Source organism: Triturus cristatus, chromosome 9 (assembly GCF_964204655.1).
Source record: "Triturus cristatus chromosome 9, aTriCri1.1, whole genome shotgun sequence".
NCBI lineage: Eukaryota > Metazoa > Chordata > Amphibia > Caudata > Salamandridae > Triturus > Triturus cristatus.
In genome coordinates, this window is record NC_140592.1 from 1,271,443,322 (window position 1) to 1,271,461,304 (window position 17,983).

Genomic DNA, 17,983 nt, shown 5'->3' on the forward strand with positions numbered 1-17,983 from the left:
TGCTCACTGATTGAGCGTGTGCCTGCATCTAACAGGAGAGGAATTGAAGGGGTACTGTGGGGTAACCTCATAAGGTCTTTATGAAAATTATTTTCGAGGTGTGTCAAAATGTCAACTCTTTGTATACCCCATAATTCCGCACCATACAGAGCTGCGCTCACCACCCTTGCCCTATAAATATCAAGAAGTGCCCCAATAGGTTTTAAAGCTGAGGCACGTTGTTCCTTGAGCAGGGCCCCTGTGACCCTCTTGTGGGCCAAAAACACCTTTTGGTGGTGCGCCTTCCAGCTCATATTGGCACACAGACGGATACCTAGATAGTCAAATTCGTTGACTCTATCAAGGGGAACAGAGTCCAGGGAAGGAGGAACAGCCACTTTCCTGGGAGGGTTAAGAACAAGGAATTTGGTCTTGCTTATGTTTATGGACAGGCCCTTGGTATCACAAAAGGCCTTGAAACTAGAGAGCAACTTTTGGATGCCTGCTGGTGACTTTGAAATTAGGAGGGTATCATCCGCGAAAAGGAGCGTAGGTACTTTATTTTATATATATATATATATATATCTGTTGTGGTGTCCTTTCATTTGGTATTCAAGGGATTATATATGGTATCACAGCTGGCTTCACATGCCATTCAGAGTTTAGCCTAAGACTGCTCTTGTCCATGCTACCACTAGGATAGCTGGTCTATAAGGTTGACTTTACAACCAATCACCATAAGGGTTGTTTGGACTGATACAAGGTGTACACTAGAACTAGTGACATCATACATCAGGCCAACTTCTCACAGTTAGTACTCATGCCCCTCTGTGCCGGACTGATGTCCTCGACATCTGAGTCGTCTGCTTCAGAGGCGCCGACGAAGCCCTCTTCGGTGTGCTGCTCTTCGGGAACATCGACGCCTTCTCCGAAGAGGTTGTCGGGGATTGCAATCGACGAGTGTGCCATGGTTCTCATCGCCCTACGGTCCCGAATGGTCTTTTTCAACCGGAAGGATTTGCAAGCCGGACAGTCTCGTGCCTCGTGTTCTGGGGAGAGGCAGAGGTTGCACACCTCATGGAGATTGGTGTGGGGAAACTTTGACCCACATCGAGGACACTTCTTAAATGGAGTTCTTTCCATCAGCCAGGACCGGAGCTCAGGTAGGCCCGAAGGCCTTCGTCGACAACCGGAATCGAAAACTTCAAACGATGAGTCGCGTCGAGTGAGGAGATTGCGATCTAAACAATAACGCGGAAAGGGAAGGATTGCGCGCCGATCAGAAGAACTGAAAACAGTTCAGAAACGGAGCGCGAAGAACACATCCGAGCCCGATGGCGGAAAAACACAATATGAGGATGGAGCCAAAGCCCATGCGCAGTATGATCCTAAGGAGGAGTCTCATACCTCATGACTTCCAAAGACTTTCCAAGAGGAAAAACAACTGCAAACATCCGGGCCCAACACCAGATGGCGATCTATGCACAGTGTGTAATCTGCAGCTCATGTGCCTTGAACATCTTTCGGTTCCGAGGGTTTTGGATCCGAGGCCTTTTGTTATTTCGGTGCAGAGGTGTTCAGTGCCGAGGCCTTTTTGGAGACTGCGGAAGCAGGATGTGCTCCCGACTTCAGTGCAGATTGTGTCTGTGGGGCACTGACATGCGGCTTGCACGGTCCCGAGCCACCGGAAGGCTTTTCCTTTGTTTTCAGAGCTGGGCCCGAGGGCAGGGCTTCTGAAGCTTTGTTTTGGTCGCGCATAGGGACTGCATGCAAAGTCTTGACCGAGCCTTTTTTCTTTCAGGTAGGGTCGGAGCAGGGGCAATTGTACTCACTCATTGACCAGGAGTGAAGTGGTCATCGGAGTCATCTGCCTCGGAAACTACGTCCAGATCCTCCCAATCCTCTGCCTCCGGAACATCTGGGCCTTCATCGAAGATGTCTTCTGACACCGGTGCAGCCTGTTGCGCCATAATGTCGCCAGGCCCGGCAATCACGGATAGTCTTCTTGGACTGGAAGGAGGCGCAGGCGTGGCAAGTTTTCTGTTCGTGCTCGGGCGAAAGAGAGGTTGCAGACCTTGTGTTGGTCGCTCTGTGAGAATTTAGCTCCACACTGGGGGCATTTTTTTAAATGAGTTCTTTCCATTAGGCGTAGGCCCATAAGGCGTCGATCGGCCCAGCGGCCCGCGTCGACAACCGGAATAGAGTAACGTGGCGAACGGCACGCGAACGAAAACAATACCGTCAAATTTGGGATTGTTTGCGCATCGAAAAGGGTTGGATAACTGTACCGAAGCGCTGAAGTTACATCTGAACCTGATGGAGTTAAAAAAACAATCTGAGGATGGAGTCGATGCCCATGCGCACTATCGTCCAAGGGAGGAGTCACCTATATCGTGACTACAAAAGACTTCTTCCAAGACAACAAGGTGCAAGCATCCAAGCCTAACACCAGATGGCGATCTATGCACAGTGTGAATTCTGTAGCTCATATGCCTCGAACAGTCAGTTAATACCTCAATCAATGCAGCGCAGCAATCCACAGTCTGTCCATCAGAGCTGTATAGGTCTAAACTCTAGAGCAGTGGTTCTCAACCTTTTGACTGCCACCAATTAATCATTAAACTGGAACCCAGGGACCCCTGCAAATGAATTATTATATTGCAGGGATCCTCAATGAGTCATTATTGGAAGCTGGGGACCACAACCTAAGCATTTTTCGATGATTTGAATAGCAAAACAATGCCCATACAATACAGAAATCGGCATTAATCAAACAAATACACAAATTAAAATGTATTTCATTCAAAAACAAATATTTAAAAAATTTTAATGGGATTGTTGGATATTTCTAACTTTGAGGCCACTCATCATCCATACTATATTGTTTGATGCACTTACACTGCTCTCACAAATCAGTCAAACTTAATTTTTATCCCACAATTTCAAATTGTCACATTTACAGAACATTTGAAAATGTTCAACTTTCAATTTTGCTTCTTCATTTACATACATTTTATTAATATGTTAAAATTAAATTTTTTAAGTAGTTACGGACCTGCTGAGTAGACTTCGTAACCTGTGGTCCTTGGACCCCTGGCGGTACGCGAACCACGGCGCTAGAGACTTCCACAACATGCTCTGTATCTACCACAACCAATAAAAGCATGCACACAAACCTTGAGGTCATCGCATTCCAGGTCTTCTCTTGGCTTCCTCCATAACTTCACATACTCTGCATGTTTTCGCTTCTCTTCACGAAGTTTTTCCCTTTCCTGCAATTAAAGCATTAAAGGTTAATAATATCAAATAACTGTCTGTTAGAAGCAAGTTTTTGCATCCATTCCCTTCTTTCTGAGGAGGGGGGTGTGATAAAGAAGCAAAAGGTTATAAGCCTTCAACAATTTTGATCTGGAGTATTTTTCGCCAACTGTTGCTGAATTGTAAAGACAACAATTGATGGATAGAATGCAGAACAATGTCATATATTCACTACAATACAGAGATCTGGGCCTAAACCATTGTTTTTTTGCTCACCATGCCATTACAGTTTGAATCCAGCCATATGCAAATCAGTCTTGACCCTGTGCCTCATGAGAACAGTACAGCCCAAACTGCCAGGCCAGTTCCTCCCTGTACTGGAACCAAGCATCCTAGGACAGGCCTCGGGGTTTCAACTCTCAGCCAGGATAGCTTGCTGAATTGTATGCATAACAAAACCCAAACAAGGGATTGCTAATGCCAAAAGGTCTGTATTGAAGGAATGCTGTACGTTAATGTGGCGCATTACTAGAAGGTAGTATGGGAAATATACATAGATTGGTGTGGAAGCAAAGAACTGTAGAATAATATTGGTGTAGAATAAAAGGTCAGACCTAAACATCCATCTAATCACTGCTGTTGAAAGCTGGCTCCGTATATAGAATGCCACTAGGTGGTTATACCATGCACAGAGACCAGGGGTTCCCCCAAAAGTATACAGGGCTAAACGTAAAAACAAAGTGCTGTATTAGTGGTAGTGTGGGCGAGCAGCCTTAGGCCTAACACAGTAGTGTAAGATATTTATTGCACAACATTGACTAATAATAGACGCACGACTCAAAGGAGAACCACACCAATTTTAGAAAAGGAATATGCTACTTACCAGTATGCATCTGTTCTTGGCATGTAGAGCTGCAGAGTTGTACACTTAGCATAGATCGCCATCTGGTGTTGGGCCCGGATGTTTGCAGTTTGTTTTTCTTCTTGGACAGTCTTTGGAAGTCACGAGTTTGGTGACTCCTCCTTCGGTCCGTACTGCGCATGGGCTTCGGCTCCATCCTCAGATTGTTTTTCGCCAACAGGGAAATGATGGAGCTTGGTAATCACAGTGAGAAACCCATGTGTGTAGTATCTAAATAAGATGTACTGGAACGGATACAGGTAGCCGGGGAGGCGGGTGGGCGTGTACAACTCTGCAGCTCTACATGCCAAGAACAGATGCATACTGGTAAGTAGCATATTCCGTTCGAGGCATATGAGCTGCAGATTGTACACTTAGCATAGATTATATAGCAGTACCCAACCCTAGCGGCGACCACCGGTATCCGTTGCAGTGGTTTGAAATAGTGTCTTTAGTACAGCCTGGCCCACTCTAGCTTGCTGCTTGGAATGCACATCTACACAGTAATGTTTTGTGAAGGTGTGCGGTGTAGACCATGTGGCTGCTTTGCAGATGTCATCTAAGGGTATATTCCCTAGAAAGGCCATAGAAGCCCCTAACTTTCTTGTAGAATGGGCTTTAGGCGGAACAGATAATGTTCTTTTTGCCTTTTGGTAGCAAATCTGTATGCATTTTACAATCCACCTAGCTATCCCTGATTTAGAAATGGGGTTGCCTTTATGTGGTGGAGAGAAGGAGACGAACAATTGTTTAGTCTTCCTGAAGGGTTGCGTTCTTTGTATGTAGTATAGCAAGGCCTTTTTACATCGAGTGTGTGTAAGGCCCTTTCTGCAACAGATTGAGGTTGCGAGAAGAAGACAGGTAATTCCACCGATTGATTGAGATGGAAGGGGGAAATGACCTTGGGCAGGAACTTCGGATTTGTGCGAAGTATGACCTTGCTGTGATGTATTTGTATGAAGGGTTCCTGTATAGTGAACGCTTGTATTTCACCAACCCTTCTAAGGGAAGTGATAGCTACGAGAAAAGCTGTTTTCCAGGTGAGAAACTGTAGCTCGCATTTATGCATTGGTTCGAAGGGCGGACCCATTAGTCGTGTAAGAACTAAATTTAGATTCCATACAGGGGAAGGTGGTGCCCTGGGAGGAATTACTCGTTTAAGGCCTTCCATGAAGGCTTTAATAGCGGGCACTCTGAAGAGTGATAAATGCTATCTGTTTTGTAGATAAGCAGCGATCGCTGCTAGGTGTAGGCGTATGGATGAATATGCCAGGTTACACCTGTGAAGATGGAGCAGATAGCATATGATGTGCTGTATGGATGCATGTAAAGGGTTGATTGTATTGTTACGGCAGTAAATAACAAATCTTTTCCACTTTGCGGCATAACATGCTCTAGTGGTAGGACGTCTGGCTTCCATGATGATGTTCATGCAATCAGGGGGAAGGTTAAGGTATCCGAATTCTAGGATTTCAGGAGCCAGATCGCCAGGTTGAGCTGGGCTGGGTCCGGGTGCCTGATTTCTCCATGGTTCTGGGTTAGGAGGCATGGGGATAGGTGCAGTTTTTGATGTGGTACCACTGATAGTTGTAGTAGCGTGGTGTACCACGGCTGCCTGGCCCACGTCGGACCTACCAGAATGAGTGTGAGGGAGTGCTGTTGTAGCTTCCTGACCACTAATGGAATTAGTGGGAGAGGTGGAAAGGCGTATGCAAATCTGCCTGACCAGTTCATCCATATCGCATTGCCCTTGGACAATGGGTGTGGGTATCTGGCGGCGAAGCTTGGGCATTTTTTGTTTTCGTGGGTGGCGAAGAGGTCTATCTGAGGATGCCCCCACTGTTGGAAGAATGGCTGAAGAACTTGTGGATGCAGTTCCCATTCGTGTAGTTGTTGCGTTTGTCTGCTGAGCAGATCTGCCATGGTGTTTTGTACGCCTGGAACGTGTTGTGCCTGGAGAAAGATGTTTTGGGGAATTGCCCATCTCCATATGCTCTGGGCTAAGCGGGAGAGCTGGGGAGAGTGTGTCCCCCCCTGTTTTTGGATATAATACATTGCAGTCATGTTGTCTGTGCGAATGAGGACTGCTTTGCCCGAAATCTGTTTTTGGAACGATGATTTTAGGGCTAGAAAGATCGCCAAGAGCTCCAGATGGTTGATGTGGAGCACTTTTTGCTGTGGCGTCCATAGACCTTGCATTGTGAGGTGTAGGAGGTGCGCTCCCCAGCCGGAGAGCGATGCGTCCGCTGTTAGAATCACCTGAGGAACCGGGTCCAGGAACGGCCGCCCTTTGGAAAGGTTTGTGGTGTTCCACCACTGCAGAGAGTGATGTGTGCGGCCGTCCACCAACACCAGATCCGTCAGCTGACCCTGGGCCTGGTTCCACTGTTGTGCTAGGCACTCTTGAAGTGGACGCATGTGTAGTCTTGCATGGGGCACTATAAAGATGCAAGACGCCATCATTCCTATGAGCTTCATGAACACTCTTGCTGGAAGAGAGTGTTGGGGAAGGAATGTTTTGCGTAAGGCTTGAATGCTTGTGATTCTGGCTGAGTTTGGATAGGCAATACCTTTGGAGGTGTCTATAGTGGCCCCGAGATATTGCTTTGTGTGAGATGGTATGAGGTGGGACTTTTGGTAGTCCACCGTGAAGCCTAGCTGGTGGAGCAGTTGGATGGTGCTGTTTGTATGCTGCACGCATTGGTGGTAAGACGCGGCTTTTATCAGCCAGTCGTCTAAGTAAGGGAAGACGTGAATGTGTTGACGTCTGAGGTGTGCTGCTACTACCGCTAGGCATTTGGTAAACACCCGTGGTGCGGTGGTGACCCCGAAGGGGAGAACCGTGAATTGGTAATGTTGCCCGTCCACCACGAACCTGAGGTATTTCCTGTGAGAGGGGTGTATTGGAATGTGAAAGTATGCGTCTTTCAGATCCAAGGTTGTGAGAAAGTCTCCCTGACAGAGGAGCTGGAGGACTTGTTGTAGGGTGACCATATGGAAATGGTCTGAATGTATGTAGGCATTTAGAGGCCGGAGGTCCAGAATGGGCCTGAGGGTCCCGTCTTTCTTTGGTATTAGGAAATATAGGGAGTAAACCCCTAGATTTTGCTGATTGATGGGGACCTGCTCTATAGCGTGTTTTTTGGAGGAGGGAGAGTACCTCCTGTTTGAGCAGTGTGGAATGTTCTTGAGACATTGGGCGGTGCCTTGGTGGGATATTGGGTGGGGTAGATGTTAGCTCGAGACAGTACCCTGACGAATGATTTGGGTCACCCATTTGTCCGATGTTATGGACTCCCATGCGTGGATAAAGTTTTGTAGTCTGCCCCCGACCGGAGTGGAATGGTCTGGGGGGAGCGGAGGGAAGTCATTGTGTGGGCAGGGTGGCAGAACGGGTGTTGTTAGTTTTGCCCCTGCCCTTATTGTTGTTGCCTCTGTAACCACCCCTTTGGTTGCCCTTTGAAAAGGTATTTTGAGGAGGGGATTTGTAGGAGGTAGAGGTGCTATCGGTGGAGAAGCCTCTGCCTGTGCCACGAAAGGAGGAGCGTCGAAAGGAACGTTTAGAGGCTTGTGTTTGGAGTGCCCCCATAGACTTTGCTGTGTCTGTGTCCTTTTTCATCTTTTCCAACGCTTCGTCTACCTTGGGCCCAAAGAGCGTTTGTTGGTCAAAGGGGTGATTGAGTATGGACGCCTGGACTTCAGGCTTAAACCCTGAGTTCCTGAGCCAGGCATGGCGACGAAGCAGGACACTGGTATTTATGGCTCTAGAAGCAGTGTCGGCTGCATCGAGGGCACACTTAATGGAGGTGTTTGTAATGAGTTTACCCTCCTGTATTAGCTCATGAGCGCTTGTGTTACTCGGGAAGGTGCTGCATAAGAGCCTCAAGTTCGTCGTAGTGTGCTCTGTCATAGCGCGCAAGTAGCGCTTGTGTGTTTGCAATGCGCCACATGTTTGCAGCTTGAGAGGCGGTGCGCTTGCCAGACGCGTCTAGGAGTTTGGATTCCTTGTCTGGCGGTGGGGCTTCTCCTGAGGACTGGGAGTTAGCCCGCTTTCTAGCTGTAGAGACAACTAGGGAATCTAAGGGAGCAGGGCCCTTAATGTATGCAGGGTCTGTGGGTGCCGCCTTATACTTTTTCTCTATTCTAGGGTTTAGTACCCTGGCCCTGACAGGGTCTTTGAACACCTCTGCGGCATGCTTGGTGACACCCTTAAGCATGGGTAAGATAGAAGTGGATTTGTCCTGTATGTCAAATGTATCCAGTAAGAAGTCGTCTTCCACTGGTTCAGTGTGCATGTCCACCCCATGGTAGTGTGCTGCTCTCTGCACTAAATGATGGAACCCTAAGGAGTCCTCTGGAGGAGACGGCCTGGATGGGTATAGGTCGTCCTGAGGAATATCGGGTACATCAGGGTTATTGTAATCCTCCCATGGGTCTGGGGTCCCTGGTGGAGTGGGATCCATTGGGGCGTCCGCCGGATAATTGTCCGGGTCCCCGTCATCCGGATCTGGGGACGGGGTCGGAGAGTAGTGAGGTAAAGGTGGCGGAGACCTGGGAGGGGGAGGGGTGGAGGAGGTGGAGGAAAGTGCCGCTTCGAGAGATGAAGATGATGATGAAGAAACTCGAAGAAACGAGGATTTTCCGTCGAGGCTGGAACCGTAGAAGTTCGAAGCCGGAGCACGAAGTATCACATCCGAGCCCGATGGCGGAAAAAAACAATCTGAGGATGGAGCCGAAGCCCATGCGCAGTACGGACCGAAGGAGGAGTCACCAAACTCGTGACTTCCAAAGACTGTCCAAGAAGAAAAACAAACTGCAAACATCCGGGCCCAACACCAGATGGCGATCTATGCTAAGTGTACAATCTGCAGCTCATATGCCTCGAACATATAGTTTGTACTTTAAGAACAAGATCTCTGCAATATGGTACGTATGTTTCTAGAACAATTCAATGTTATCCTATGGGGAAACAATATCGTGGTTAAACCGGTAACACATTTCCAGTCTTCGCAACCAAAGGTCAGCAAGTGTCAGGTGAGTACCTAAGTCGTACCACCAGCGGCACAGGGGCGGCTGGTTGCCAGTTGCAATTTACGCGCGTGGTGCCGTATGCTTTTCAATGGAGATTCTTCTTTTGGCACACAAGCTGCAGGCATGGCACCAGAGGTTGCAGGAGGAAGACCAACGACAGCAGAGGTAAATAGACATGTAGAGGGTCGTAAGGGCACCGGCGGTTCAGGTCACCAAGGCCCAAGGGCTTCAGGTGCAGGGGTGCTTTTTGACGTCAGTCTTCTTTCTGGAGCCGGTTGGGGGAAGACTTTGAATTCACGCTGCAGGCACAGCCTTGGAGATCAGTAGAGGTCAAACAATGTTGGACATGAAGTCAGGATCGCTGGGGAGACTTGACTGCACAGGTGAGCCACTCTGAGGCTGTGGGCGTATGGTGCAGAGTGGGCAGGACATGTGGATCCGCCTGGATCCAGGCTCCTTGGATTAGATTTCTTCTGGAGAGGTCTGCTATCCATGGGAGATTGGAGTCTTTCAAAAGCAGCAGTCCTCCCATAATATCCCAAGGTCACTAGCTGCAAGACAAATCGCAGGTTCGCATATGCTGGAGATAGGCCAGAAGGGCTGGGGGCAAGGCAGTGGTCGCCTTTCGGTTTTCTCTGCAGGGAGGTCTTCTTAGGTCGTCGTAGATCTAGTTTCTAGGTCTGGGGGGCCACCTAAATACCAGATTTAGGGGTGTTTTAGGAGAGTAGCAAGTAGGGACAATGGGCACCTTACCTGGGGTGACTGCCCCTCTTAAGCGACACTTGTGGGAGGGGGATTAGACTAACCCCTAATTTCAGGAGACTCCTGTGAGAATGTGCCATCTTTCTTGAATGGTATGCCCCCACTTTTTGCTGAATTGCTGAATGTACCTTGAGAGTGCCCTGGACTCCTGCCAATTAGGTGCGCCCAGGGCCTATGTTCCTTCTCTAAAAACCTCAAACCCAAATTGGCAAACCCTGGCCACATGTCAGCCCCTGGTAAATGGTACCCTAGGTACCCAGGGCCTTGTGACCAGGGAAGGCCTCTAAGGGCTGCAGCACTCATTGTGCCACCCTTAGAGGCCCTGTTCCCTAACACACACACTGCCCTTGCAGGCAGTGTCAGGGTACAAGACAAAACAAAGTCGACATGGCACACATCCATGTGTGCCATGCCCACCACCTACACTGCCCTGCCATACATCAGCCACCCCTCTAGCTGGGTGCCCTATCCCACTGGTGTGGGCACAGGAGCATGAGCCCTGTGCCCCTACAGGACCCAGGTCCATTCCTGGGCACTATAAGTGCAATACTGCCATTTAAGAGTGCATGGTGCTGAGAGCTCGTCAAACACGAACTCCACAGCACCATAATGGCAACACTGAAGACTGGAGTTTGGTATCAAACTTCTCAGCACATTAAACCCGCACTGATGCCAGTGTGGGATTTAACGTACCACGCACCACAGAGGGCATCTTAGAGATGCCCCCTGAAACCTAACCTACTATCCACGTCTGGTCAGCTGCCTAGGTTGCCACACAGCAGACATGTTGCTGGACCCCTGGGTAGGAGAGCCCCTGCTCTCCTGGGCCTGCAACAATGCACATCCTGGGCGAGGTGTTAGGTCTCCTCCTCCCCCAGGATGGACAGGGGGAAGCTTCAAAGGCATGCCGCCTCTGTGAGCTTTTCCCAGGCCACTTGCAGCCCCCACTCTGGCGGGAAGCCTGGCCGGAAACCCCAAATAAGGACAGGGGATGTGCCAGCCTGCCAACCCCACCCCTCAGGTGGAGGAGGCGAGGTGAAGCACATCTCCGGGCGCTCGCCATCGTGAAGGTGTGAGGCCAATCAGGACTAAGCTACTGCCCCCCTCCCACAGGAGAGTGGCAGAATAGGGGGTGTACCCACCCCAGCTCAGGGACCCAAAGGTCCCTGCCCTTTACCTACCTGTAACACCCCTAAATCTAGTATTTAGGGGCACCCTGAACCTTCCTTCCTCAGATTCCAGATTACAAAATACAAAGAAGAGCAAGAAGAAAGAAGACCTGCCGTGCAGCTGCTAAGAAGAGGAAGACACCAACTGCTTTGGCCCAGCCCTACCAGCCTGTCGACCCTCGAACCTGCTCCTCCTACATCCCGGCACCTCTTGTGACCAGCAACCTCACAAACCCCAGAGGACCTGGCTACCTTTTGGCTCTAAGCACCTGGGACCCCCATGAGCAGAAGCTCTGCTCAAAATCAGCTTCTAATCCCTGGCATCAGCCCAGAACCGCGACAACTGCACACTCTGCACCCGCCAAGCCTGGCCTGTGCCGGAGTGAACAAAGACCACGAGGACGACGTCCCTAGCGACTGTGACCCCGAGTCCAGCACCCAAGGACTTCCCTCGATGTTCCGGACGACGCCTGCAGCCTCAGAACCAGGTACCCCCCCCCCCCCAACCGCTATCAACAGAGGGTTAGATTTCCCGACACCAAAAGGCACCCCTGCAACCAGCACCCTGCGGCCCCCTGAGTCCAACTCCAGGGTACCTACCTATCCAACTACCCAACTTACCTCTCGAAGTGGTGGAGGCACCTGAAGTATCTTCGTCGCCGAGCTTGCAGCCTTTTTTCAACCAGGAGCTTTCCCATTGAAATCCATTGAGCGCCCGAAGGCTCAAAAGCACCCTGCACCCAGCCGCCCGAGTGGCACTGGCAGTGTAGCCTCTACACCTATCTACTTCCCCATTTGCCCTGAGCAAGTGACCGGGAGCCCAGCTCCCACAGCCACGTGGCCTGCTAATCAGCAGCCACCGACCAAGGTCCTCCTGCCTCCCATCGGATAACATTGGGCCTAACTCACTCTGCACCCGGCTGCCCCTGTGCCGCTGAGGGTGTAACAACTGTACTTACCTGACCCTGGGAGACCCCTGAGTCTGTGCCCAGAACCTTAACTCTGCCAGTCTAGTACTTACCCAAAAGCAGATAACCCAATTTTCTTCCATAGGGTAACATTGACTGGTTTCCTCTGAAATTTCTTCTGCGCGTCAAGTTTCTAAAACTTAAAATATTCACTTAAAATCAACCGAGCAACGAAAACGAAAATACTCACCTCCTATTAGGAGAGATCCCAGTGCTGGATCTTGGTGCCCAGCACTGACCCTGAAAAATATTCACAACCGTACTTACCAGTAACCCAATTTTCTTCCATAGGAAATCATTGACTGTTTTTCTGTGAAATTTCTTCTAAGTGTCGATTTTTGCAAACCTCAAATATTCTTTAAAAATCATACCAACTGTGAAAACGTAATTACTTAACTGTTTTAGATAGAGGTTCCAGTACTGAGTCTAGGCACCCAGTACTGGATTACAAAAGTAACGAGAACACACTATATACCTGTAACTTGACTTTTCTCCCATAGGGAATTATTTACTGTTTTCTATGAAAATTCTTCTATTAACTTGTTTCTAAGAACTGTCCCAGGACTGAATCTAGGATCCAGGCCTGGAGTTACAAAAGTAATCCTGAAGGTAATCTATTGCAAATAACTTAAAACTTCCATTGAACTCAATGCATTACTGTGTTTGAAATTGTGTTGCCTATTGCAACAACCTGTAACTTTCTACAAAAGCCAATTGCATTTTGCAAAAGTATTTACCTAAAGCATCTCATTCTGAGAAGGAATATGCTACTTACCAGTATGCATCTGTTCTTGGCATGTAGAGCTGCAGAGTTGTACACTTAGCATAGATCGCCATCTGGTGTTGGGCCCGGATGTTTACAGTTTGTTTTTGTTCTTTGGACAGTCTTTGGAAGTCACGAGTTCGGTGACTCCTCCTTCGGTCCGTACTGCGCATGGGCTTCGGCACCATCCTCAGATTGTTTTTCGCCAACAGGGAAATGATGGAGCGTAGTAACAACAGTGAGAAACCCATGTGTGTTGTATCTAAATAAGATATACTGGAACGGATACAGGTAGCCGGGGAGGCGGGTGGGCGTGTACAACTCTGCAGCTCTACATGCCAAGAACAGATGCATACTGGTAAGTAGCATATTCCGTTCGAGGCATACGAGCTGCAGATTGTACACTTAGCATAGATTATATAGCAGTACCCAACCTTAGCGGCGACCACCGGTATCCGTTGCAGTGGTTTGAAAAAGTGTCTTTAGTACAGCCTGGCCCACACTAGCTTGCTGCTTGGAATGCACATCTACACAGTAATGTTTTGTGAAGGTGTGCGGTGTTGACCATGTGGCTGCTTTGCAGATGTCATCTAAGGGTATGTTCCCTAGAAAAGCCATAGAAGCCCCTAACTTTCTAGTAGAGTGGGCTTTAGGTGGAACAGATAATGTTCTTTTTGCCTTTTGATAGCAAATTTGTATACACTTTACAATCCACCTAGCTATCCCTGATTTAGAGATGGGGTTGCCTTTATGTGGTGGAGAGAAGGAGACGAACAATTGTTTAGTCTTCCTGAAAGGTTGCGTTCTTTGTATGTAGTACAGTAAAGCCCTTTTTACATCGAGTGTGTGTAAAGCCCTTTCTGCAACAGATTGAGGTTGCGAGAAGACGGGTAATTCCACCGATTGATTGAGATGGAAGGGGGAAATGACCTTGGGCAGAAACTTCGGATTTGTACGAAGTATGACCTTGCTGTGATGTATTTGTAGGAAGGGTTCCTGTATAGTGAACGCTTGTATTTCACCAACCCTTCTAAGGGAAGTGATAGCTACGAGAAAAGCTGTTTTCCAGGTGAGAAACTGTAGCTCATATTTATGCATTGGTTCGAAGGGCGGACCCATTAGCCGTGTAAGAACTACATTTAGATTCCATACAGGGGAAGGTGGTGCCCTGGGAGGAATTACTCGTTTAAGGCCTTCCATAAAGGCTTTAATAGTGGGCACTCTGAACAGTGATAAATGCTGTCTGTTTTGTAGATAAGCAGCGATCGCTGCTAGGTGTAGGCGTATGGATGAATATGCCAGGTTACACCTGTGAAGATGGAGCAGATAGCATATAATGTGTTGTATGGATGCATCTAAAGGGTTGATTGTATTGTTACGGCAGTAAATTACAAATCTTTTCCACTTTGCGGCATAGCATGCTCTAGTGGTAGGACGTCTGGCTTCCATGATGATGTTCATGCAATCAGGGGGAAGGTTAAGGTATCCAAATTCTAAGATTTCAGGAGCCAGATCGCAAGGTTGAGCTGAGCTGGGTCCGGGTGCCTGATTTCTCCATGGTTCTGGGTTAGGAGGCATGGGGACAGGTGCAGTTTTTGATGTGGTACCACTGATGGTTATAGTAGTGTGGTGTACCACGGCTGCCTGGCCCACGTTGGAGCTACTAGAATGAGTGTGAGGGAGTGCTGTTGTAGCTTCCTTACCACTAATGGAATTAGTGGGAGAGGTGGAAAGGCGTATGCAAATCTGCCTGACCAGTTCATCCATATCGCATTGCCTTTGGACAATGGGTGTGGGTATCTGGCGGCGAAGCTTGGGCATTTTTTGTTTTCGTGGGTGGCGAAGAGGTCTATCTGAGGATGCCCCCACTGTTGGAAGAATGGGTGAAGAACTTGTGGATGCAGTTCCCATTCGTGTAGTTGTTGCGTCTGTCTGCTGAGCACATCTGCCATGGTGTTTTGTACGCCTGGAACGTGCTGTGCCAGGAGAAAGATGTTTTGGGGAATTGCCCATCTCCATATGCTCTGGGCTAAGCGGGAGAGCTGGGGAGAGTGTGTCCCCCCCCCTGTTTTTGGATATAATACATTGCAGTCATGTTGTCCATGCGAATGAGGACTGCTTTGCCTGAAATCTGTTTTTGGAAGGATTTTAGGGCTAGAAAGATCGCCAAGAGCTCCAGATGGTTGATGTGGAGCGATTTTTGCTGTGGCGTCCATAGACCTTGCATTGTGAGGTGTAGGAGGTGCGCTCCCCAGCCGGAGAGCGATGCGTCCGCTGTTAGAATCACCTGAGGAACCGGGTCCAGGAACGGCCGCCCTTTGGAAAGGTTTGTGGTGTTCCACCACTGCAGAGAGTGATGTGTGCGGCCGTCCACCAACACCAGATTCGTCAGCTGACCCTGGGCCTGGTTCCACTGTTGTGCTAGGCACTCTTGAAGTGGACGCATGTGGAGTCTTGCATGGGGCACTATGAAAATGCAAGATGCCATCATTCCTATGAGCTTCATAAACACTCTTGCTGGAAGAGAGTGTTGAGGAAGGAATGTTTTGCGTAAGGCTTGAATGCTTGTGATTCTGGCTGAGTTTGGATAGGCAATACCCTTGGAGGTGTCTATAGTGGCCCCGAGATATTGCTTTGTGTGAGATGGTATGAGGTGGGACTTTTGGTAGTTCACCGTGAAGCCTAGCTGGTGAGCAGTTGGATGGTGCTGTTTGTATGTTGCACGCATTGGTGGTAGGACGCGGCTTTTATTAGCCAGTCGTCTAAGTAAGGGAAGACGTGAATATGTTGACGTCGGAGGTGTGCTACCACTACTGCTAGGCATTTGATAAACACCCGTGGTGCGGTGGTAACCCCGAAGGGGAGAACCGTGAATTGGTAATGCTGCCCGTCCACCACGAACCTGAGGTACTTCCTGTGAGAGGGGTGTATTGGAATGTGAAAGTATGCGTCTTTCAGATCCAAGGTAGTGAGAAAGTCTCCCTGACAGAGGAGCGGGAGGACTTGTTGTAGGGTGACCATGTGGAAATGGTCTGAATGTATGTAGGCATTTAGAGGCCGAAGGTCCAGAATGGGCCTGAGGGTCCCGTCTTTCTTTGGTATTAAGAAATATAGGGAGTAGACCCCTAGATTTTGCTGATTGAGTGGAACCTGCTCTATAGCGTGTTTTTGGAGGAGGGAGAGTACCTCCTGTTTGAGCAGTGTGGAATGTTCTTGAGACATTGGACGGTGCCTTGGTGGGATATTGGGTGGGGTGGATGTTAGCTCGAGACAGTACCCTGACCGAATGATTTGGGTCACCCATTTGTCCGATGTTATGGACTCCCATGCGTGGATAAAGTTTTGTAGCCTGCCCCCGACCGGAGTGGGATGGTCTGGGGGAAGCGGAAGGAAGTCATTGTGCGGGTGGGGTAGCAGAACGGGTGGTGTTAGTTTTGCCCCTGCCCTTATTGTTGTTGCCTCTGTAACCACCCCTTTGGTTGCCCTTTGAAAAGGTATTTTGAGGAGGGGACTTGTAGGAGGTAGAGGCGCTATCGGTGGAGAAGCCTCTGCCTGTGCCACGAAAGGATGAGCGTCGAAAGGAACGTTTAGAGGCTTGTGTTTGGAGTGCCCCCATAGACTTTGCTGTGTCTGTGTCCTTTTTCATCTTTTCCAACGCTTCGTCTACCTTTGGCCCAAAGAGAGTTTGTTGGTCAAAAGGGTGATTGAGTATGGACGCCTGGACTTCAGGCTTGAAGCCTGAGATCCTGAGCCAGGCATGGCGACGAAGCAGGACACTGGTATTTATGGCTCTAGAAGCAGTGTCGGCTGCATCAAGGGCACACTTAATGGAGGTGTTTGTAATTAGTTTACCCTCCTGTATGAGTTCATGAGCCCTGCGCTTGTGTTTTTCGGGAAGGTGCTGCATAAGAGCCTCAAGTTCGTCGTAGTGTGCTCTGTCATAGCGCGCAAGTAGCGCTTGTGTATTTACAATGCGCCACATGTTTGCAGCTTGGGAGGCGGTGCCAGACGCGTCTAGAAGTTTCGATTCCTTGTCTGGCGGTGGGGCTTCTCCTGAGGACTGGGAGTTAGCCCGCTTTCTAGCTGTGGAGACAACTAGGGAATCTAAGGGAGCAGGGCCCTTAATGTATGCAGGGTCTGTGGGTGCTGCCTTGTAGTTTCTCTATTCTAGGGTTCAGTACCCTGGCCCTGACAGGGTCTTTGAACACCTCCGCAGCATGCTTGGTGACACCTTTAAGCATGGGCAAAATAGACGTGGATTTGTCCTGGATGTCAAATGTGTCCAGTAGGAAGTCGTCTTCCACTGGTTCGCTGTGCATGTCCACCCCATGGTAGTGTGCTGCTCTCTGCACTAAATGATGAAACCCTAAGGAGTCCTCTGGAGGAGTCGGCCTGGATGGGTATAGGTCGTCCTGAGGCATATCAGGTATGTCAGGGTTATGGTAGTCTTCCCATGGGTCTGGGGTCCCCGGTGGAGTGGGGTCCATTGGGGCGTCCGCCGGGTCATAATCCGGGTCCCCGTCGTCCGGATCTGGGGACGGGGTCGGAGAGTAATGAGGTAAAGGTGGCGGAGACCTGGGAGGGGGTGGAGGAGGTGGAGGAGGCAGGGGAGGAGGTAGTGGGGAGGGCACTCTGAGGGGAGAAGTAGCACAGTCCTTCCGTTTGGGTGGTGGAGGAGGAGCCGGAGTGTCAAGGTGTCTTTTCTTGATAATTAAAGTCAATAGCCCAGTCTTTGGATCTTTAGATAGAGTCTTTTGCAAAGGGTCTGGTGTAAAGAGAGCCAGTGGCGCCGAGTCGTCCGCTGGCGCCGATGATTTCGGAGCCGAGGGCTTCGATGGTTTCTGTGCGCCATGCTTTTTTGGGGCCTCCGGTTTTTTCGGCGTCGAAGGAGTTTTCGGCGCCGGAGCGTCGGTGCCGACGGATTTGTGTTTGTGTTTGGTCGGCACCGAGAGTCCAGGCTTCGGCACCGGTGGCTTCGGGGTCGAGCTGGGTATTACTCTTTTCGGTGCCGGATGCTGTTTTTCGGCACCAGCTGTCGGCTGGCTCGAGCCCGAGCTGCCGTGAGACTTTGGAGGCTTCGACACCGGGCCCGAAGGTGGGGTGATAGAAGCTTTGTGCTTGGTTTTACCCAGGCCTGCAGGCGAGGGTGTAA

General features: G+C 49.5%; 1 protein-coding gene across 1 annotated transcript in view; it reads right to left on the reverse strand.

Annotated features, from left to right (window-relative positions):
- Positions 1-17,983, reverse strand: part of BAZ1A (bromodomain adjacent to zinc finger domain 1A) — a 758,495-nt gene that overhangs the window by 459,682 nt on the left and 280,830 nt on the right. The window contains exon 9 of the mRNA XM_085627428.1: positions 3,156-3,251. Coding sequence (XP_085483554.1) covers positions 3,156-3,251 — 96 coding nt within the window. The remainder of the gene's footprint in view (positions 1-3,155; positions 3,252-17,983) is intronic.